Here is a 25,493-nt window from a genome sequence, read left to right on the forward strand (position 1 = left end):
GTTCAGGCAGATATGAAGTTTTCTGAGCAGTGGAGATGGTCTGCAAGCATGGTGTCTTGTCAATGATATACAGGACCTTCCATTGACATACAGGATCTGACCATTGCCTTATACAAGGCAATGGTCAGATCACATCTTGAGTACTGTATACAGGTCTGTAGGCCTCATTTTAAGAAGGATATAGAGCTGTTGGAGTGAGTACAGTGAAGGGCAACAAGATTAGTGAATGGAACAAAGGGTTCCTCTTATGACGAAAGGCTTAAATTTTGCAAATTACAGTGTCTGGAGAGTAGGCACCTGCGAGGTGATCTGATTGAGGTGTATAAAGTCTTGAATGGTTTGAGCATGCTCAGTGCTGATGGGATTCTTCTTCTTGCTCAGAATAATTGCCTGAGAGGGCATAAATTCAAATTGAGGAAAGACAGTTTTAGGATAGATGTGCAGAAATTTGCCATTAGCCAGCAGGTGGTTGATTGCTGTAACAAACTTCCATCTGTCATAGAAGTTAAACAGATTGGTTAAACAGATTCACGGCAGAACTAGACAAACATTTGGAGTGAGTGGATGGGTGAAATGAGAAGGGTGTTAAATAATTAAACTTCACACCAACCAGTACTTGAAAATATTTTAATACTGTAACTAAAAACACTGTATTTACAATAAAATAATTAAAACTAGTTTAAAATATTTAAAATATATAAATAAAAACAATTAAAATATGACCGAAAACAGATATTAAAAAAAAAAAAATGTTAAAAATTTTAAATGTATACCATAACAACTGTAGCTTTTGGAGACAGCAGTCTCCTTTCTCAACAGCGTACATTTTGCTGTATGCCATATCCTTAAATAGCAGGTCCACGGCATTTGTCACATGGTTCCCCAGGAATATGATTGGTATTTCCCATTTGCACACCAGAACCGGAAATGGCTTGGGAGCGCACTACCCGAAACCGTTAATCTTGTCCCAAGACAACCGTTTCAAAGAGAGGGTGTAAACATACACCCTTATCTCTATTAATAGTATTACTGGCTGCCCCAATGCGTAAGCTCTTGAGCCATTTACGGTTCCAGAACCCCTGTGCATGATCTGTAATGACAGCATCCTCTGGGGAGATCTGATGTTGCTTTTCCCAGAAATGCTCTGCCACAGCAGACTTCCCGTAATTTGCAGTCTTTATTGCATTCGGTATGGGGTCTTTAACTCTTGATATCACTGTGTGCAACCTCCGTCCCGGTAGTTGCACACAGCGTATTTGACACCCCCGAACTATTCATGCAGTGCGTTCCATGAGGCCCAGATAGTAAGGAATGTATGCAGTGCCCACAGGGGGTAGACGGTTCACTACGGGGAGACATCACTCCCTTAATGAATCTATCTAAGACACTCTGGGGGTAACCACATTTCTTAAGGTCTGCTGTGACTCTGATAATCTCATTATCTTTATCCTCTGAGGTGGTATAGTGGGATCCCACCCTATCAATTAAAGCCTTGATTACACTGTTTTTGTGTTGGCTGGTCTGTGCCGAGTTGTAATGGGTATACTGACCCCGGCACATAGGCTTCCTATAAACATTAGTCTTAAGCCTAAATCCTTCTCTGACTGCCAACACGTCAAGAAATGGTAGGTAGGGTTCCCTCTGTCTCCACCTCTGAGGTGAATTGGATAAATGGGGAGAAGCTGTTAAGCACATTGAGTATTTGATCTTCTCTCCTCTTCTGAATAATGGTGAATTTGTCATCAACATATCTTTTCCATTTATATATGGGAAATTCCAAATCCTTAAAAATCCTCGATTACAACTCTTCCATGGCCAAGTTGGCCACAATGGCACTAATAGGGAAGCCCATGGCTGTGCCATGGACCTGCATATACATGACGTCTTGAAAGACCATGGTGGTACTAGACAAACAAAATTCCACACCTTCACAAATATCATTAACACTTAAAAGCGACCTATAAGGTCGCTTTTAAGTGTCAGGGCCAAATAGCCCTGAAATGGTGATGTCTGGGTGGTGGTATCCATCTGAGAATAAGTAACTTTAGTCTTCTCCTCAGGTGAAGCATTACTTATTCGAAGTAGTGCAGTATCGTGGCAACTCATTGTGAAGGTATTCACAATATGAGATATAACTTAAAATGATGCCGTTTTGCTAACATTCTGTTAATTCAGATTTGGCTATGTATTATTGATGCTTTTGCACTATACTTATACATAGTACAGCAGTCTTTTATATATATATATATATCCACTATATATATATATATATATGTGCCCAAATATTACAAAACACTGATAACCTTAAATGCATTTAAGGCATTTAATGGTTTTTAAATGCATTTAAATTTTAAATTTCTGTGTAAATTATTATTTACAGAAGAAATGAATTTTATGACAAAACAAAAGCAAAAGTGTACATTTTAATTGACCATCAGTTAGTTAGGAACTTAATGGTTTTTATTTTTGGTTAAGAGAAAAAATTTAAAGCTTTGTTTTGCAGAAAAAATTTAAAGCTTTGTTTTGCATTTCTGCCATCACGAAAAAATGTTTAAAGTTGTTTTACCCCAAACAAAATATTATTGGGTCAAATATTTCATCTGAGGTATAAATTTCCAATATTTCCTTTTTTCCTATCCATAGGTGCTGAATAACCCACCTTTGTTATTTTGTGATGAGCCAACATCTGGACTAGATACATTTATGGCACAGAGTGTTATTTCTGCATTGAGAAGTGCAACTGCTAAAGGAGCTGCTGTATTGTGTACTATTCATCAACCAACATCTGAAATTTCTGCAATGTTTGAACATGTACTATATTTAGCAGATGGTAACGTGGCATTTATGGGAGAGGCTATGTTTGCTGTTCCTTTTTTCTCCAGGTTTGTATAAAAAAATTACTTTAATACCTACCTATAGCAACCTCAGGGGTTCACATCTGGTGAGTATGGGCTTGGCACACCCAGGGTCCTGAGCTATATATCATTCTTCTCTCTTTTGGTGATTCCCTCCTAATTCTCTCTCTCTCTCTTTCTCTCTCTCTCTCTCTCTCTCTCTCTCTCTCTCTCTCTCTGGGTACTCAATTTTTTTTTTGGCTGGTGCAGCATAAGCCTCAGGTTTCCTTGCACCATATGGCTAATAATAATAATAATAATAATAATAAATAGAATTATTAATAATTATTAGTAATAATAATAATAATAATAATAATAATAAAAATAAAAATAATAGAATGAAGATTTCTAAGAATAAAAGGTAAAGAAAAAAGGAATCTTCATAAAAATAATCTAGGTATGTGCCCTTATACATAGTACAGCAGTCTTTTATATATATATATCCACTATATATATATATATATATGTCCAAATATTACAAAACAGATAACACAAAGATAACACAAACAAAAAAGATATTTTAATAATAATGGGAGACTTTAACGCAAAAGTTGGAGGCTTTTCAACAGATTTCAGTGATGTATTAGGAAAATTCGGGATCGGAAATAGAAATGAGCGAGGAGAAGAACTCTTGAACTTCTGCAAAGAAAATAAACTATTCATCACCAACACACTGTTCTACCACAGATCTCAACATTAGTATACATGGACATCACCAGATGGAAATACGAAAAACTGTATCAACTACATTTTAATAAATAACAACTGGAAATCATCCATTCAAAATGTTAAAACTCTTAGAAGTACAGATTTTGACACCAACCATGAACTGCTAGCAGCAACAATTAAATGGAAATTTAAAAATACGAAGCCAAAGAACAATAGAGTAACATTAAATATATCATGATTTGAAGAAGATAAAATAAAGGAAATTTATTGGAAAACACTACAAAAAAAATTAAAAGACATAAACTATTCATTATGTGCGGAAAATATATGGGAGAAAACCAAACAAATGACTAAAGATGCAGCCTTAGAAACCTTGGGAACAAAACCAAAACCAAATAATCCTTGGATTACAGCAGAAATTTTAGATGTATGGATGGAAAAAAGACAAATGAAAAACCTCCTGAACAAAGAAAATAGTCAAGACAAAAGGGAAAAATGTAAAGCCCTAAAAAACAAAATAGACAACCTATGTAAAGCTGCTAAAAGGAAATGGTTGGAAGACAAAGCAAAGTAGTGCGAAGAGGCAAATAAATGTCACGACTCTAAAACAACTTACCAAGTTATAAAGAAACTCTCTAAAACATACATCCCAAAAACACTGATGATGAAAAATAAAAACAATATAAAAACAGGAAACTCGCAAGAAATTTAAAAAATATGAAAAGAATATTACCAAACCCTGTTCAAAGGGGAAGGAAAAAACACTTTTGCCTTAGATAATAGAAGAGATAAAGAAGAAGTTCAGAAAGCAATTAGCCAAATGAAGAATGGCAAAGCACCCGGAAATGATGGTATCCAAGCAGAACTAAGGAAATTCGGAGACTATGTTAAATTCAGAGGATGCAATTTAACATTGCATCGTCTCCGAATTTAACACCTCGCACAATTGTTTAATCTAATTTTATTTTCAGGTGATATACTAGAAGACTGGAAAAGTGGAATAATAGTGCCTATACACAAAAAAGGAGATAAAGAAAATTGTCAGAATTATAGATCCATTACCCTTTTAAACCATATATATAAAATATATATAAGGATCTTACAAAATAGGATCTTAAAACATAAAGGAACAATAGGGGAAGAACAAGCAGGATTTAGAAAAGGCAGATCAACAATAGACCAAATATTCACACTAAACATCATTGCAGAAAAATATTGGAATAAGAAGAAACCTCTTTATCTGTGCTTTATCGATTTCAAGCAGGCATTTGACTCTGTAAACAAGACGATTTAATGAAGCAACTACAAAAACTCCCACTTGATCATGAAATAATCATGTTTGTAAATAATTTCTACAAAAATGCAAAGCAATAGTAAAATTCAACAACCTTAAAACAGAGAAATTTGAAATAGAGAAAGGAGTCATGCAGGGGTGCCCTTTATCTCCATATCTATTTAATATCTATCTAGAAGAACTAATGAAATCAATTGAAGAAAAAAGAGGCATAATAATAAATGGAAAAAAATATAAACCACATAAAATATGCAGATGATATTGTGATTTTAACAGAAACCAAAGAACAACTAAAAGAAATATTAACAACCATCGATAAAGCAGGCAACAATTATGGAATTAATATTAATATAAATAAAACCAAAGTAATGCAAATCGGAAAAAACATAGAAGACATAAACATCCAAAATCATCAAATAGAATAAGTAAAAAAATTTGTATATCTGGGCTCTCTAATAACCGGAAACCTAAGTAATATTGACCAAATTAATGACAGACTGAACATCGAATAGACAAACATGAACAAACTCAAAAACATATGGAAGAGCAATAAAATCTCAATTAGTTTAAAAATTAAACTATATGAAACTATCATCATACCCACAGCAACTTATGGATCAGAGAATTTTTTTTTTTTTTTATGTGAACCCCAAACACGAGAGGTATTAGAACCTATAGTACTTAGTACCGTGCTTGGGTTGGAGGTTGAGAAGACGAAAGAAGATATTTATTGACATTGGACTTGAACTTCTGCAGATTGTAATTTTCAGGAAATATGTATGAAGGAAGGTTGTTCCAGAAAACGGCAGTTGAATGAATAAATGAGGAAGATGAAAAGTTGGTTCTGTGGGTTTGAAGTTGGACAGTAAATGGATGTTGGCTGGCGGCGGCACGTGTTCGGACTGTTTTGAAAGAGAGAGCAGGAATTATAGAAGCCAATTCAGAAGAACAGTGCCCATGGAAGTATCTGTAAAAGAGGCATGCAGCAGAAACAGTGCATCTATGAGAAAGCGAGTGGAGAGACTCTGTTAGAGATGAATCATTAATTAACCTAACTGCCCTCTTCTGAATGGAATCAAGAAGCATGAGAGAGGTTTTGGGGGCACCACCCCAAATGTGGGAACAATATTCCATGGCAGGGCGGATTTGCGATTTATACAGAGTGAGCAGCTGTTTGGAAGAAAAGTAACGCCGAGAGCGAAAGAGAAAACCAAGTTTTTTAGATGCAGAGGAAGCAATATTTGTAATGTGCTTGTGCCAAGAGAGATTAGAAGTCAGGGTAATCCCCAAAAGAGATATATCCTTTTGCCTAGAAATTGGAGTGTCACTAAAGATAAGCATAGCAGCAGAAGAATCCTTTTTGCGAGATATAAGACAAGACTGAGTTTTAGAAGGGTTGAAATCAACTAAGTTGTCTTTGCCCCACTGGAGAATTACCTGAAGATCAGCATTTAAGGAATTGGTAGCAGATTTTCGAGAAATTGAAGCTGATTGAGCAGGACAAGATTTCTCAAAACGGAAAGTTGAATGCAATGTGCTATCATTGGCAAAACTATGGATAGGATTTCCAGTCATTGGAAGAAGGTCATTGATATACAAGAGGAAAAGAGTAGGGGAAAGAACTGAACCTTGGGGGACACCGGCATTAGTGGAGAAGTTAGAAGACAGAGAGCCATCTACCATCACCCTCAGTGAGCGATCAGAGAGAAAACTGGATAACCAATTACTAAAAATTGGATGGAAGCTTGTTCAGAAGACCTTTATGCCAAACACGATCAAAAGCCTTTGAGATGTCAAGAGCAACTACTTGTGTTTCACCGAACCTTTCCATTGAAGTAGTCCATAAATGGGTAACATAAGCCAGGATATCACCAGTGGATCGACACTGACGGAATCCATACTGGTGATCGTTGATCAGACGGAAGGTTTCTACGTAGTTTAAGAGTTGGCGGTTAATTGATTTCTCCATTACTTTAGAAAGAGTAGAAGTAATTGCAATGGGACGATAATTGGATGGGAGGGATTTGTCACCCTTTTTAGGAACTGGCTGGATATGAGCAAATTTCCAAGCAGAAGGAAAAACACCATTGGAATAAGAAAGTGAAAAAAGGCGGCAAAGAATAGGAGTAAGTTCAGGAGCACAGATTTTGAGAACAAGTGGAGAAATACCATCAGGACCTGGAGCTTTCTTAGCATCAAGATTCATCAAAATCCTTCTGATATCCTTTTGACGGAAGACCACAGGAGGCATTGAATGGACCGTGTTGGGAATGGTGGGAGGTGTTTTACCAAGTTCATTGATACATGAGCTGGAAGAAAAATGGGATGCTAGCAGGTCAGCTTTATCCTTGGATGAAGTGTCAACAGAACCATCTGGTTTGGACAGAGGTGGAAGCAGAGATGGGCAAAAGTTGCGGCCAATAGCTTTGGCAAGAGACCAGAATGCTCGGCTACCATTAGGGCAAGAAGCAAGTTTTCTACACTTAGCCTGTTCAAACTCTAGTTTGGACTGATTAATAACTGCTTTACAATTGTTCCGAGCTTTGGTGTAGGCAGAAAATGAAACTGGAGAATTAGAAACAAGCCAATTACGATATGCAACATTCTTCTCTTCAACAGCCTTAGCACATTTATTGGAAAACCAAGGTTTAGATAAAGGACGAGATTTTAAAGTGGAGTGTGGGATAAAGGATTCCATTCCTGCAAGAATAATTTCACTGACACGATCTGAGCAAACGTTGACATCAGGAGTTTTGAAACAGTAATCCGACCGAGGAAAAGAAGAAAAGAAGTCTCGCAGGTCATCCCATTTTGCTTTCTTGTAATGCCAAACAACACGAGGTTGGGAATAGCCATGAGATAAAGGTTCCATTGGAGAAGAGACAATCACCAAGTTGTGATCTGAAGTGCCTAAAGGCCCTCTCACTTCGACCATGTACTTAGAAGGTTGTTTGTGAGAAAAAGATCAAGCGTATTGGCTGTATGATTCGGATTGTCCGGTATTCTTGTAGGTAAATGAACAATCTGTGCTAGGTCATTAGTAATTGCAAAAGCCTCAGCATCTCAACCTGCTGTGTCGGTGTGACTAGAAAACCGAAGCCAGCTGAAGTTGTGAACATTAAAATCACCAAGGAAAATTACATCACTGTTAGGAAAGTTGGACTGAAGAAAGTCAAGTTGCAACGAGAGGAAGTCAAAGAGCTCCAAGTGATTAGTGGAGTTGGGAGAACGGTAGAGACAACAGATGAATTTGACACAATGAGGTAGAGAGAGAGATTTTAAGCCAGAGAAGATCAAAGAGAGGAGATTCCAAATTGCCAAGTCTTTGACAGGGAATATCAGAACGGACATATGCACAAGTACCACCTTTGAGGCGAAAGGAATCATACAGCGAATAATTTGGGCATCTCAGATGAGCAGTAGTTGAATCAACCGATAACTGAGATTCTGTCAGAAAAAGTACATGTGGTTTGGCAGACTGCAAGTGGAAATGGACATTGTTGAGATTAGAATTGAGACCACGTATATTTGTGAAATGAATTAGGAAGTCCTTGGGAGGTTTAGATCTTTTCGCAGATAAGCTTGTTTTATTAGTTTGACAATTCATGGTGTATTCAATAGTAAGAAAAAGTGGGTGGGACATGCTGTATGAAGTAATGAAATTTTTGGATATGGCGTACATGTGGTAAGAATATACCCAGATCCTTGACATAATGTGGCCTCGACAATGCTCCCCGCATACACACTACTCGGACTCCCTCCAGTCACTATCTGGCAGAGTAGAGGTAGCAAGATTATACACTAGCTGATCTGGAAGCCTCCTAGAGAGTTACCAATAGGTTCGGTCCGGTGTACTAACTAGCGGCCGGCCTGCGAAAACCGTTTTAGAGCTGTACCCTCGAAATGTAAGGAATATTGGATCTCGCCACAACGTTCATCATAATCTCAAAAGTCATCAATCATACTGCATGATGGAAGAGATAGGGAAGGGTTGACCGGAACTTAGCTCTAGAGACTAAACATGGGTTCCACCACTTCAAGCCTCCAATAAGCAAAGTGGTGGTATTTCACCGGTTGATGAGAGTCATCTACCACCTAGTACTGCCTGGTAATATAGAGGGGCGGCATTCCTCCATGTGGTGTGGGCGCCACACCTCGACCCCTGCTTACGTTGGTTCACACCTGGGTGGTCGCCCACCATGTGCTTGTGCATGGAGGTTATACCCAGGATTACTAACAGTCCCACCATCGTGAAGGTGAAAGCAGAGGATTTGGCTGTCACAGACCGTCCGGACTTCGCCGAAATTGGGTCCACTTAACTTGAGTGTCACCCGAATATCAGTTCCATCAGCGTTTTAGACTCCCAGGTAGCAAGTACAGCTTGTCTGGCATATCTGAGAGAATGTCTGTGACAACCCCAAGGACCAAAGAATAAATAAGAAAGAAAGGCAAAAATAATGTCATTTGAAATGAGATGTCTAAGGAAAATCAATAAAACAAATTGGAGAGAACATAAAACTAATGAACAAGTAAGGAGAGATCTAAATTTTGAATGCAGAATAATAGAGCAGATCTACAAAACACAACTTCAGTGGTTTGGACATGTGAACCAGATGAAACAACACAGGCTGCCTAATGTAGTACTGACAGGAAGAATTGGAGATAAGAGACCATCAGGAAGACCCAAAAGAGAATGGCTCCAATGCCTAAAGGAAAACACAGGCTTTCAGAGTTATTAACAGATGATGCAAGATTCATGAAATTGACAACAATGGAGGATGAGGTCTAAATAGGGACTCAACCTGTGCCAAACGGAAGAGTAGAATGATGAATAATAATAATAATAATAATAATATATCACCAACTTAATATTATTATATAGGAAAAAATCATATTGCAGTTCATGGCTTTGCCATTCACTGATTTGTTTATTTGCAGATATCACCAACTTAATATTACTATATAGGAAAATCTTGCAGTTCATGGCTTTGCCATTCACTGATTTGTTTATTTGCAGTTGAAGTTTTGAAAGTTTCCAGATCACAGGTAACTACTTTGCATACTCATGGTTTGATTGTACAGTGTGACCTTGAAATAACAAATCTCTTCATACCACAGTTTTGGATATACTGCAGGTATAATCGTATCCTCCAAAACAAATTATGAAAAAAAAATAGTGTTCAAAGAACTAGAAATTTCCTATTGAACCAGGAAAAAGTGTGTGTACTTATATCTATTGTACATCCTACTACCTTATTTCCAAGAGGGGAAATTAGCTAAAAATTAGCTGTATCTTTGCTTTGATATGTTCAGTGTTCAGTTGCAGACTAATTTTTGTGAAAACAGGACTCATCAAAGACTAATTATGTTAGACACTCAGTTTTTCCCCTCAGCCAGAGATGCAGTGAAAGATCAGTGGAATGCTACATCTGGAGGGGAATGTGGCTACTATTTGTTAAGTGCATTACATTAGTTACAAAGTAAATTTTTGTAAACAGCAGCATGTGTCATCCTTTCTTCGACTAGAAGTTGCATTTATGGCAGCAAAAACTGCTAAAGGCCTAACTAGACAAAAATATACACAATCTGACAAGTTATTTATGAGAAAATCACATGACTTCACTTTGGCACTATGATTGGACAGGCAGTTTGGTTTTGATTTAGTTTTCTCAAAACATGATAAATTCTAGGGCACCAGAAATAAATACATGGAAAAATTAGGAAATAAATAGGACTGAAGTACTGGCCACCAAAAGAAAAAATTATACAGTCGAAGAAAAGTTATATTGAAAAGATTATTAAAAGAGTTAAGAGCAGCAAAACAATATGCAATATATTTTGCTGTGGAATTCCAGAAGGAACGATCTGCAGTTAGAAGAAAGAGGAAGAAAAATTGTGTTCATTCATAGACTGTAGAAGAGTAAGTAGTCTTCCAAAAAAAGAAAACTAGCCTTTGTGAAAACAGTGATAGGGACCAATGCTTTAGCATTAGCAGAGGCATATGATGCAAGAAAGCAAGCTTCCATGCACCATCAGCCAAAAAAAAAAAAAAAAAAAAAAATCCGATTTCACCCCTCAATTCGTTCCAAATACCTGTCCAGCTCAGCCTTAAATTTATTTAGATTATCAACTTCCAACAAAAGATGGAAGTCTGTTCCACCAATCAACTACCCGCTGGCTAAAGGCAAACTTCCGCACATTTATCCTACAACTCTCTTTCCTCAATCTGAATTTATACCATCTCAGGTGATTATTCTGAGCAAGAGGAAGAATCCCATCAACATTGAGTATGCTCAAACCATTCAAGGCTTTATACACCTCAATCAGATCACCTCGTGGTTGCCTAGTCTCCAAACACTGTAATCTGCAAAACTTAAGCCTTTCTTCGTAAGAGCAACCCTTTGTTCCATCCACTAATCTTGTTGCTCTTCTCTGTACTCGTTCCAACAGCTCTACATCCTTCTTAAAATGAGGCCTCCAGACCTGTATACAGTACTCAAGGTGTGGCCTGACCATTGCCTTGTACAAGGAGATAATCACCTCCTTATCCCTGCTAGAAAAATTCCTGTATATCATTGACAGGACACTATGAGCTTCTCCTGCAGACCATCTGCACTGCTCAGAAAACTTCATATCTGCCTGCACAGTTACCCCCAGTTTCTTTTTCATTCTCTACCACTGTCAGTGTAGTACTACTTAGTTGACACATTACTCTGGGGTTATTGCTACCCATATGTAGTACTTCACATTTGTCAATGTTAAACTTCATTGCTTAAATCACCTTTTGACAAAAGGTGAAAAAAATACCTTTTGTTCCCTTAAAAGATGGTAGCTGCTCTACAATATCAACAACTTTAGCCTCTATCAGATATACTCTGGTCCTTTTCCATTTGCTCTTTTTGCACAACATGTTTCCAGTTTCCCTAATGGCCAATTCACCAACTATAGCTACTTCCTGTGAGACCAAGTATCTTTGCTGTGGAGAATGTCATTGTGGATTTGATGCTGGTGCATAGGCCCTAGCATTGGGCCAGGCAGCTGAGTGCCTAGGCCAATGCTGTGGGTTTCTCTTTTTAATCCTTCAAGGGCCGTCATATAAGCCCATCAGAATGCCGAATTTGTGCTTAATCTCCTCATGCTCTTTTGCAACGTAAAATACAAAGGCATCCCCTTTGGCTATATCATCTTCTTTTATCATGTTCTGTTACATGTTATGTTTGCAAAGAGGGAACAAGTGGAGCACATAATATAATCCTGATTTGTAGAAGAACTGCCCTCTGCAATTCCCCACAACCGAAGCATTTCTGCTAATTTGAGCCCATTGCTTTTCTCCTCTGGTGTGAGAGGGCGCCTCCTTAGCCAGGTGGGAAGGAGCAGCAGTGCGTAACACATGCTTCTTGATTAGACCGGGGTTCGAGTCCGTCACCACCAAATACGGAGGATGCGGAAAGGTCAGGGAATGACCACCGCATATCCCGGAGCAATATGGCCTTAGTTGCTAATGCTCCTAAAAACCAAATAACAACAACCTCTGGTGTGAGGCAAGATTTTTCTATAAATTTAGTTTAAAAATAACACACAAAACTAAGAGATACAAAAATAATAATGCTACTCTAATCCCTTATTTCTTAATAGATGCCAACACACATCCAGGGTTATTGTTGCAAGCTTAAACATGGTTTTAGAAATGTTGTATTCCATCCATCATTTAAAAGAGTGCTACAAGATGTGCCCTTGGGTGCTTCCCTGCTTACTCAGTGAGCAATACAGATGTCTGCATATGGAAATATCTTGCAATTATTTTCATATTCAAGAAAATTTTCATATCCAGTCTGTACTTACCCTTCCTTAATTTAAATACATGTTCTCTAGTGTATTGCTTGCTACCTGTAAGAGGATAAAAAATTATTTTGAAAATTGTATGTATCGACATTCAGTTTCCTATATATAAATTTTCATATTAACTCATTTCTTGGGTTGAACTCTCCAACTTTTACTACTTCAAAAAAAGATAATTCCATTATATAGTTTACTGAAACTTTTCAGTCTTAAAAACCTGGTCTCTTTTTCTCTCTCTCTCTCTCTCATTTTTTTATGCCAATAATGCATCCTATTTCTCTTTGCTATCCTTTTTCCATTAGATCCATATATATATATATTATTTTTTTTTTTTTTTTTTTTTTTTTGTGGGTTCAAGTGGCAACAGGTGTCTGTTGAGGGAAAAAGGTTTGCTGAGTGCTGATCTAGGATTACTATTACCCAGTTGTAAATCCTTTCATTTATCAAATATTATTTTAACTGTCATTTTTTAAGACCAACTGAATAATTTAACTTGGTCTTCTTGCAGCAGCATACCTTCATTACTCTTGTTTACATCCTCCCAACCTTTGTCTCATCAGCAGACTTTGAAATCAAACTCATTATTCCTTCATCATCATTAAAATATCAGAAAAAATAAGGGTATTAAATAGAACCTTGTGATGTGCCACTGACAATCCCAGTGCACTTTGAGCAATAGCCATTTATCATCACCCTTTGTCTCTTACCATTTAACTAATTGTTTATCACTGTAAGTACCTTCCTAGCAATGTATAATATTCCAGTGTATATATATAAATACTTTTAATTACCTGGATACAAACAAGAAAATGCCAATCCTCTCACCTGCATGAAAAGGTCTAAGTAATACTGTATTCATTTTGAAAGGTAACAGAGAATAGTTGCCCCATTACACATAAAGTTTGATCTAATAAAATTTATTTTGATGCCCCTTAGAGCTGGTTCCTGCATGCTCTCATTTGCAGGCTGCTGTCTTAACACAGCTCTGCATTATTCTATACTTTCTAAATTTCTAGTTTTCCAGCTTTCCAGAAGTTATGAAAATTTTGCCTTTCCCCAGTTTTTGGCAGTGTTTGTGATATGTATTTTTCTGTATAAACATGTTATATATTTGAAATGTGGTACTACTGAATTGGGTTTTGGGATCCATTTATATGGGCTTTGAGATCCATGTTGACTTTCACTGATTACGAAAATTTTTATTTTGTTTCTCAGAGCAAACTAAACTAGAATTACAATTAATAAGCTTTCGGCTGGGAGGCAGCCTTCTTCAGATTGAATACATGAATGGCAGTTGGAATAGAGATGTGCACTGCCAGGATGGTGCGTGAGGCGCGTGGTTAATTGTTTGTTGATGTTTGTGGCTGTGACATATGGTGGTGACATGGCCAGCGTTTATCTATGGATAGAATTACTGCCTCTGTGATGGGGTTAACTTGGCAACCACTGTTCCTATTCAAAGAGGCATCCGAGCATTTTATATTTAACGATTCCAACCAGGTGTGCTTTAGGTAATGGTGGGACCTGTCCACAACCACGACATCACTGTGTGGGTCGATGTCGTGGCGGGTTGTCCAGACATGCTCGGCGATAGCTGAGTGTTCTACATCTGCCAAACGGATCGCCCTTTTATGTTCTGAGAGACGTTTCTCAAGTCGACGTCCAGTCTCTCCAAAGTAGCAGCTGGTGCAGTCACGGCAAGAGATGCGATAGACCAAACCGCTCTGTAGAAGAGTGGGGACGGGTGTTTTTACGTTGGAGATAAGAGAACGCAGTTTCTTGCCTGGGAGTTGGATGCATTTTATCCCATATGATTTTAGGATTCTACCGATCTGTTGTGACAGGTTGGGGTAGTATGGGATAAATGCCCTCGTGGATGACTCGTCACTGTTGGCATTGCTGTTGGTCGTCACATTGTCGCGTGCCTGTAGATCACACCTGTCAAGGACGTCGATGGGATAGCCACACTTCGTAAGGTCTACTTTGACTCTGGTGATCTCTTTGCGTCTCTCATAAATATACTGATTACTATGTGGCTTTGGCTTTGATTTAGTATTGGTCAATATTGGTCAATATTGGCATCAGTATATTTACTGTAATTCTGCCTTGTATACTCTGACTTTTGATTAATTTTCCAATTTACCTGCACTTGAATAAGATACTGTATTTGAAACAGGCAACTTAATGAAGATTGATTTGTTACAATGAATATTGTTTTCTCTAAATATGTGAAGTGTCAAACAGCCATTCTGGAATAAAAAATTCTATTTCATATGTGGTGAAATTCAGAAGGATGATTCATCCTTCTGAATTTCACCTAATAGCCATTACAGCAATAGACGATAGTGTGGGTGCAAATTTGTTTAGGTTTTTTTGTCTTCTCTTTAACCGGTGGATGAATTTTGAACTATGCCAGAATTATTTTACATATTTCTTTGTCAAAAAACACACTACAGTGTCTTTGGTGATCATAATTTAACTCATTTAATAAATTTAACAAGTACATTAAATAACCATATATTTTGGAGGATTGTGTTTCTTTCTGTGGTAAAAAAAGAAAGAAAAAGTTAATGAAATGTTGAACCCAGATCATCTGAGAAGAGGTGCTGGAATTCAGTTCTGTTGTTCTAAATGAATGATGCCCAAGGGCCACTTAGTAGCCTTTGCTTTGCTGCTAGCCAACCCAATAATTTGGGAGGGGAAGAGAAAAGGCCCTGGAAGGCCATTGTGGTTGTACTGTGTTGACTGCATGATGGGTGAGCTTGTCTGTTTGTTTACAGGCAAGCTTACAAGTGATTTGAGGCTGGCTTGTTTATTCACTGGAGCCCTATCTCTTATGTGATTTTGTCTTTTCTGAAACAGGGTGAGCCATGCTGGAGAGATGGTCACTTTCCAGATGTTTCTGTTCACAGTATTTACAAAGTTTCTCTGAATGTGATAAGCTTCCATAAAGTCACATCTTTCCTGGTGGTAAGACCCACTGAGAACCCTTGCTTCCTTGTTGTTTAAACCTGTGGTTCTCAGTGATGGAGTGCTAGGTTATGTTGCTTTGTTGTATGTTCTTCCTTCTGGTGTGGTGGTCATGTTCATCTGTTCGCTTCTGTAGTTTAAAAAAGTATTGGCATATGTAGTACTTAACATTATCAGTAAGCAAAGGTATGGGAATTTTTCATTAGTAATGAGAGACTGCAACTATCTGCCAGGGAGCAGTAAACATCTAATATGGTAGTTGTAATAAGGGATATGTACAAGTCCCTGGCAGGAAGTTGCAGTTTCTCATTACTAATGTAAAAACTCCAGTGAAATTTGTATATTTATTTTAATAAAGTTCAATCAGTTGCATCAAGTAATTTTATTATTGATATGACCCTGCAATGCACAATCCTACTTACAATGATGAAGTCATAATGCATTTAGGTAATGGAAACACTCAGTATTGTGTACCTAGATTTTAGTAAAGCTTTTGATTCAGTAACTGTATGAGAGACTGCTGTACAAACTAGAGCATGCTAAAGTTAATGGGAAGATCCTTAAGTGGACTGTATCAGGGGCTGGCTTAATGGAAGGGGACAAAGGGTGTTAATTAATGGACTTTCTTCAGAGGGTACTAATCTGGTGAGCAGAGTAACCCCACCTTTTTTATATGAAAACATCTTTGGTGGCACCTACTAAATTGCAGACTGAAGTAAAACCAATTTGTCACAAAAACACGGCAGAAATAACGTAAATTATGTCACTTCTTAAATGACGTTACTTTACCAAATCAACATTAGTAAGTAGCAGACTGAAGTAATGTGGTAACAAGAAAATGCGAGACTGAAATGAGGCAAATGACATAATTTCTGTAAAAGTTACTAATCTTTGCTTTTTCTTTTAGATATTTTGATTTGTTAATATTAATTACAAAATAGAGCATTTGTATTGTAAATATTTTACTGATCATTCACAAATTTCTCTAATTTCAGCTGGAAGACAAAATACAATGGATATATTAGCCTAATAGACTAATTTCCCTGTCACTATAATCAAAGAATGACTAATCTATTGTGATTTCTGGGTAGACAAAGCCATTCAACTTGGATAGCTCTGAAATAGTGTTCTTAAGTGATCCTCTACAGCTATTATACACAAGAACCCCATTGATATCAACATCAGGAAATACAGTGCGTATCAATGGTAAAGGAACAAGGTAAATGTTGGAAGTTATCGCAAAATGGTATCGTGCATATTTGATATAGATGTAAGAAAAGAAATGAAAAAACTGGCTCGAGTAAATAATACAAAGATCTTTGAGATAATAGAAGAGGAGAAAAAACAGTATGTACTAGAACTTAAGAACAAGTTTGAGCTTCTGCAGACTTTTCAGGACAAAGATATCGATGAGGAATACAACAAATTTTTGAAAGTGATAAAACCTGAGAAACCTATAGGTAAAAAGAAATCCAAAGAAAGAAATGTTAGTCAAGAAATATTTGTGATGATGAACCAAGAATGACAAACAAAGAGCAAGATAAACACTGACAACGACAAAATTGAGTATACTGAGTTATGCAAAGCCATTAGAAAGAGACTGAGAGAGGACATAAGATGATTTAACACAAGAAAAGTAGAACAAGCATAAGGGAAAACAAAGGACTTAAATCAGCAGCCACGAGCAGTAAATCAGAAAGACAAATGATATTGAATCTGAAGAATAATGATGGTTTACTTATAAATAGCAGAGAAGGCATAATTCAGATAGTGGAAGCCTACTATAAAGTATTATATAAGGAGCAAGGAAATGATGCCAGCAGTGGGGAAGATGGATCAAAAATTTGCAACACATACAACGTACCTGATATCCTTCCTGATGAGATAGAACATGCATTAAAGAAAATGAAGAATCAGAAAGCCTTGGGAGAAGATGAAGTTATTGTAGAGTCATTAAAATTAGGAAAAAGAGACATGACACAGAAACTGGCAAGACTCTTCACAAAATACATTAGAAAAGGCATATCCCCCAAGAAGTGGAATAATGTAATCATAATTTTGCTGCATAAGAAAGGAGAGAAATCAGAAATTGGAAATTATAGACCAATTAGCTTGTCCCACATCTACAAGTTTTTCACAAGATTATCACTAACAGATTAGAAAGAATACTTGATGAGAATCAACTGATAGAGCAAGCTGGCTTTAGGACAGGATTCTCAACTATGGATCACTTTCACGTAATATCACAGCTAATGGAGAAAGCAAATGAATATAAAATACCATTATGCCTCGCATTTCTGGATAATGAAAAGGCATTTGACTCCATACAGCATAAGACAATGTTTCAGGCATTGGAAAGACAAGGCATAGACACCCCATACATTATGATTTTGAAGAAAATTTATAAGAATGCTACCTCCTTTATTAGACTAGACAAACGCAGTAGCAAATTTAAAACTAAGAAAGGAGTTTGATAAGGAGACACATTATCTCCAAAGTTGTTTACTGCTGCCCTTGAGGAAGCTTTCAGAAGATTACTTCTGAAGAAGTTGATAGCCTAAATAAATTTAAGGCTGAGCTGGACAGGTATTTGGATTGATCAGAGGGGTGAAATGGGAGCATTTTTTTTTTTTTTTTTTGGCTGATGCTGCATAAGCTGCTTTCTTGCATCATATGCCTCTACTAATGCTAATGCTATCCCTCTCTATTCCATTGCACTGGTCGCAAAAAGGAGTCAATGTGAATGGAGAGTATCTAAACCATTTACGATTTGCAGATGACATTGTGATTATAAATCATGATCCTGAAAAATTAGAGAAAAACCTTAATCAGTTATGCAGACTTAGTAAGGATTTTGCACAAAAGATGATTATATGGTTAAAACGTGTGCGATGACAGCTTTCCCGGATTCAGACATTTCACATGCTAGTATAGAGTCTGTATGGTGTGAGATAGTTGGAAACAAAGGTAAAATGCGAGTAGGAGTAATCTACAGACCAGATGATTGTGAAGATTATGACAAAAGCCTCTACATGCAAATGGAATGGGCAAGTAAGCATCAATGTCTTATTATGGGTGATTTCAATTTGCCTCTAATTGATTGGAGTAAATGGGAAGGAAACTCGACATGGGGAACAAAATTTTTAAATCAACTAGATGACTGTTATTTGTATCAGCATGTCAGGGAAAGTATTAGAGATAAGAATATCGTAGACCTCATCATCACACATGAATCAGATGACATAACAGGGCTGACAGTAGAGGAACCAGTAGCAGGAAGTGATCACGTAGTTCTACGGTGGATGATGACGAGAGAGGTAGCAGTAGTTAAAGGCAAAGGAATGAGTTTTAATTTCAGAAAAGTAAATTACGATGCCTTAAGGTACTACATGGCCTCTATTAACTGGGTAGATATCGCGCAGAGAATGAATACAATTGAACTGTGGTACGCTTTTAAAACATTAATCACAGATGCCTTGAATGCGTATATACCATTAAAAAAATACTCCACGAGAAGGGTTCCAAGTTGGATGAATAGTGAAGTTGCCACATTACTTGAGCAGAAAAAGGTTGCATGGAAAGGTTACAGAGCAATAAAAAGTACTGAAGCCTATAACAGCTACAAGGTGATGTGTAATAGAGCCACAGAAAAGGTTCGACAGGCAAAGGCAGTTTATGAGAAATCACTAGCAAACAGAGCAAAGAGGGGGGATAAAGAATTCTTCACATATATAAATGCCAAGAAGAGCAGGACAAACCAGATCGGACCTTTACATAAGGGAAATGGGATAGTAATAAATACACCAGCTGCCGTTGCAGATGAACTCAACAATTATTTTGCATCGATATTTACAAATGAAAAGCCTTTTGTGGCAATGGGAAATTGTGGGAGCAAAGTTAAAAAATATCTAATTAATGATATTGAAATTTCGCAAGATTATTTAATGAAAACTCTTTCGAGCCTACAGACCAGTAAGGCTCCTGAAGTTGATGGAATATACCCTATAATCTTAAGAGAGGCGGCAAGCGAGTGCATTGAACCATTGAGGCTAATTATGCGAGCATCACTAGACTCTAGGGAGATTCCCTTGGATTGGAAAAGTGCAAATGTATCTCCCATACATAAGGGTGGCTCTAAAAGTGAAGTTGGAAATTATCGACCTGTCAGTCTGACTTCAGTAGTAGGGAAAATCATGGAGGCAATGATCAAGGGTGGAATTCAGGATCATTTGGATCGAATTGAAATTATCAAGGATACTCAGCATGGTTTTGTAAAGGGAAAATCATGTTTAACAAATCTGGTTCGCTATTTCGAAAGGGTCACTCATGAGCTGGATTTAGGGAATAATTTCGACATTGTTTATTTAGATTTCAGCACAGCTTTTGACTCAGTCCCACATGAGCGGTTGCTTTATAAGCTGGAACAGGTTGGAATCACTGGGAAAATCCTTAGATGGATAGAAGGATGGCTTCAGGGCAGGAGGCAGAGGGTTGTGATAAATGGCTATTCCTCAGATTGGGTTGATGTAAGAAGTGGGGTTCCCCAAGGATCAGTATTAGGACCACTGTTTTAATTTTCATAAACGACATTGATGAAGGGATAGAGGGCGTGATGTCTAAATTTGCAGATGATGTTAAAATTGGTAGAGTAGTTAATGATCACTGTCAAGCTGAGCTTCTTCAGAGAGACCTAGATAGATTTCAGGAATGGTCAGAAAAATGGCAGCTGTGCTTTAATCCAACAAAGTGTAAGGTATTACACCTGGGAAACAGTAATCCCAAAATAACTTATTCACTTGGTGGAGTTCAACTAAACCCAGTACTGGAGGAAAGGGACTTGGGTGTTAAGATACGGTCAGACATGAAATTCTCTGATCATTGTAAACAGGTTGCAAGGAAGGCCCATGGTGTCCTATCGATGATCTATCGAACTTTTGCAAGTAGAGATAGGAACGTGATAATCCCATTACATAAGGCTTATGTTAGACCACACTTGGAATACTGTGTTCAAGTATGGAGACCGCACCTAAAGAAAGACATCGAGCTTCTTGAAAGGGTGCAAAGAAGGGTAACTCGCCTGGTGAGATCGGCAAAAGGGCGTCCTTATGATGAAAGACTTCGAATATGTGGGTTGCAGAGTTTGGAAACTAGACACCTTAGAGGAGATTTGATTGAGGTGTTTAAGGCTCTGAGAGGCATCAGTAAAATGAATGAGGACAAAATTTTCAAGATTGTGAATGATGCTAGAACTAGGGGACATAAATTCAAGTTATGGGGGGAAATGTTTAGATTGGACTGCAGGAAGTTTTATTTTAGCCAGCGAGTTATAAATTACTGGAATAAGTTGCCTTCGTGGGTGATGGAGGGCGACAGTTTGGGGAAATTCAAAGGTCATCTGGATAGTACTTTCGGGTAAGGGAAGCGCATAGGATGATAGGTTTAATTTCCTTTTTATTTATTTTTTATTTTATTTTTTTATTTATTAATTATTATTAATTAGTTATTTATTTTTTTTATCTATTTATTTTTTTTTTTTTTTGTTTTTATCATTGTTTTGTTCGGATTTTTTTTTTTTTTGGCTGGTGCAGCATAAGCCATAGGCTTTCTTGCACCATGCGGCTGTTACTAATACTAATACTAAAACAAAAGTAATGATGAACAAGTGTCCACAGAAAGGAATATAATTGTTGAAGGAGTAGAAATTGAAAAGGTGATTCATATGCTTATCTTGGACAAGTCATTAGCTGTAAAAATGATAAATGGCTGGAATTCAAGAGAAGAATAAATTTCGGATGGATAGCATTCACGAAATATAGTCATATACTGAAGAGCAATATCCCAATTTGTCTGAAATGTAAAATAATGAACCAATGTATACTCCCCACCATGACTTATGGAAGTGAAACTTGGGCAATGACCAATAGAATTGAAGAGAAGCTGAAAACTACACAGCAAAGAATGGAACGAATTATATTAGGAAATGGATTAGGCAGCAAACACAAGTAAAGGACATTCTTATCAAAGCTAAAGAACTGAAATGGACTTGTGCAAGACACATAGCTCAAAGACATGGTGACAGATGGACTAAGAAAATAACAGAATGGTACCCAAGAGGAACTAAAAGAAAACCTGGAAAACAACAACAGAGATGGACAGATGAAATTCAAGAGTTCATGGGTAGTAAATGGATGGCCATTGCACAAAACAGAAGGAACTGGAAAGTTTTTGGAGAGACCTTCATCTTGCAGCGGATTGAAAATGGCTGATGATGATGATGAACCTGAGTTGGGGGTCTTCATATGTAGGACAAGTAGACATGATGTGGTCCCAACATTATTCATCTCCACATGTACATTGAGGGAAATTCCTTTTTTTTCCCCCACCTTACCCATAGTTTGATTTTTTTCCTCACCCATAGTCTGTGGTTTTTATATTCTTTATATATTTATTATTATTTTTTATATTTTTATTATTTTTTTTTATTTATTTATTTTGTTTTTTGCTAGTACTCAGGATTGGGCACCCCGAGTAGTGGATGTAAGACTTTGTGCTATAGCACAGACTACTGGAACAGGCCCAGCTCCACATGCTGCCGGATGGGCACGAGGAATCAGCTCTTCGTGGGACAGCTGCTCCCTGGTGGCATAGCACACGCTTCTTGATTAGACCGGGGTTCGAGCCCTTCACCACCAAATACGGAGGATGCGGAAAGGTCAGGGAATGACCACCGCATATCCCAGAGCAATATGGCCTTAGTTGCTAATGTTCCTAAAAACCAAATAACAACAATACATACATTAATACTATGTCAGGCCCATTTTACAGATATTCTGTATTCCTTCACAGAGACATTACGTGGAGATAGACATATGCCTAGGGGCCACCATAGACAGGGAACACATGTACATAGAGGGTAATATTTTCAATCTGCAGCATTGTCAGTTTGAGCTTGAAAGGCCCATGTGCCATAAGGAAGAAGGTAATTTGTAGGCCTGGTGGATACCAGGGAGGAGACTTCAGACTAGTAAATGCAATTGATGGGATGAATTTCCTGGTAATGATACCCTTGCCAGAGTTTTCCCAACTCTCTTGCCAGATTCTGGTAAGATTTTTGGTGATTTTCTTCTTTTCATACTCAGGATCACTTGTGAGGTCAAGGGTATCAGCTGTAATATCAGCTATTGTTGTTGGAATGCCCCTCTCCAAGCATTGAAAGAGACCTCTGTGGATGGCTTCCAAGTAGAGGAGCAGGCAGCCTGCAAAGACCTGGAGTGCAGTGGTGCTAACTGTTGGGCACGCTCTGGTAACTGTAAGTACCATTGTTCTCTGGATGGAGTTTAGTTTACTGCAATTTCGTGAGAGTGTAGCCCTGGTGCACCAGACAACTGCATCATTGGAGATGATGGGGATGAAAATAGATTTGTAAATTAACATCAAGGTCCAACGCTCGATGTCCCAGTCCACTCAACTAATCTGGGTAATCACAGCAGAGCATGTCATACGTTAATCTTGTCAGCCAGGAACTTTAGATGAGAGTGAAAGGTGAGCTTCATATTAATAAGTACATGTATTCCCAAATACTTGACTTCTGGATAGAGCTTTACTGAAATATTGCTATTTTAATGACTGGTGGTTTAGTTAGCTGCAGTGTTCCTTTAAGCAATATTGATTTAGTTTTCTTGCCAAAGATGACTATCCAATGAGTAGCTGCCCACTTCTTTAGCTTTGAAAGGGCTCTGTTAGCATGAGTTTCCAGGCCAGCTCTTGTGTCAGCATTCACTATCAAGATAAGGTTATCAGCGAAAGTGAGAGACTCAACGTGCTCAAGGCCCATCCCAAAAAACTCACTCAATTGGTCATAATTTCGGTTTTAGCTGTTCGATTTTGAAACTGTTTTGATTTTTGCCAAAGATGTTTTCACATAACTTTTGGGCATATAGGGTACACATGCAGTTTTTTTTTATTTTCCTCAGTGATATTGATGAAGGTATTCTGGAAAAGCTATCAAAGTTTGCTAATGATTTAAAGGTATGTAGGATGATAAATAATCGGGATCAAGCTTTGCTGTTTTGGAGTGACTTAGATTGGTTACATACATGGTACAAAAGATGGCTACTGAAATTTAATCCTGCTAAATGTAAGGTTTTATCATTTGGGATAAGAAATCCAGAAATGATCTACAGACTAGGCAACATGAAATTAAAGTTGGTTTGAGATGAGAAAGATTTAAGAGTTCTGACAAGCATGTATGAATTTTTCTTGCAGTATAAACAGGTGGCCAGGAAGGCTCAGGATATGCTGTCAGTGATCTGTAGCATGTAGATGGATGCTATTATTCATCTTTATAAAATTATTGTGAGGCCACATTTGGAATATTGTATTCAGGTCTGGAGGTCTCATCTAAAAAAAGGACATAGAACTTTTAGAGAGGATAAAAAGAAGAGTAACTAGATTGGTTGAAAATGCTTAGGGGTTGTCCTTATGAGGAATGTCTAGAAGATGTGAACTGCAGAGGCTGGAGAATAGACACCTCAAGGATGGTCAGACAGAGATGTTTAAGGCACTTAAAGGAATAAGCAGAATAAATGAGGGGGGATGTTTTTGCATTTGCAAGTGAAACTAGAATAAGAGGACACAAATATAATATTTTGGGAAGCAACAGAAGATTAGATCTCATGACGTTCACATTTGCACTGTGTTTTGTTAATCATTGGAATAAGTTGCCTCCCAGGATAGTTGAGATAGAGAGCCTGACAAACAAAGTCCAAGACAGAATTGGATAGTTACTTTTCAGCAATAAGACAAATTGTGATTTTGACTCAGATTTTTTTGCTGAGGAAAAATATATTTGCTTCCTTTTATTATCTGTCTTAATATAAGGAATAATACAATGTATGACATAATGTTTAAAATCCACAATTTTTATGTAATTAATAATAATAAGCTTAAAATAGTAATTTATGATTTTTATTCTTAGTCTAGGATTTTCGTGCCCTTCAAACTATAGTCCTTCAGATTACTTCATCCAGATTTTATCAGTTATTCCTGGTAGAGAAGAAGAATCTTGCCACCGTATTAAGGTATGTTTTTCAATATTCAATTTTATAGAAAAATTTGACATTGTTTAGTAATAATAGTAGGAATTTTCTTCTTTGTCAATTCGTTCCCATTGAAGATATAACCTCAATTATTTCACTCCATTTCACCATTTTATATTCTTCTCTCTGATAATTTTTTTTAAACACTGCCAAAATATCCAATATTTTGTCAGCTAATGAATCATTATGGTATTGAAGATCTATTGATAGTTTATAATTTTATTCTATTGATAGTTTTTATAATAATATTAATTATTATTATTATAGATTATTTTTTATCATACTGTGTAACACTTCACTTATTTAACTGTTATTTGAATAGCAGTTGATTTAATTTAAGAAATCTCTTCATTTTTGAGTTCTTTAATAAATTTATATTTTTCGTGTAGTTTTCAGAAAATTTACCAGATTTTTCTTTGGATCACCCATAGTGTTATCTGTAAAAATAAAATTGTTTTCAGATGTTAACTCACAAAGTTGTTCTATGATGTAGATAGAGTTTTTATAGATTTTGTTAGAAGCTTTATATTTCTTAATTATAATTTAGTTCTGACTTTTAAATAATATGGTGTTAATTGATAATATATTTTTTATGAATAATAATATGTTATTAATTGAATTATATATGTAAATTACATTACACTAATCATATTTTCAATAATAAGTAAAAGTATTAATATAATTGATACTTTTAATTAATTAATAATTAATATTTTATGTAATTAATAA

General features: G+C 36.9%; 1 protein-coding gene across 1 annotated transcript in view; it reads left to right on the plus strand.

The window, feature by feature from the left end:
* LOC150090716 (protein white-like) overlaps nt 1-25,493 on the plus strand; it is a 106,208-nt gene that overhangs the window by 60,930 nt on the left and 19,785 nt on the right. Inside the window, exons 5-6 of the mRNA XM_090370106.1 lie at nt 2,644-2,882; nt 24,644-24,746. Coding sequence (XP_090226232.1) covers nt 2,644-2,882; nt 24,644-24,746 — 342 coding nt within the window. The remainder of the gene's footprint in view (nt 1-2,643; nt 2,883-24,643; nt 24,747-25,493) is intronic.

This window comes from Mastigoproctus giganteus, chromosome 1 (assembly GCF_048544385.1).
Source record: "Mastigoproctus giganteus isolate SK-2022 chromosome 1, ASM4854438v1, whole genome shotgun sequence".
Taxonomy (NCBI): domain Eukaryota; kingdom Metazoa; phylum Arthropoda; class Arachnida; order Uropygi; family Thelyphonidae; genus Mastigoproctus; species Mastigoproctus giganteus.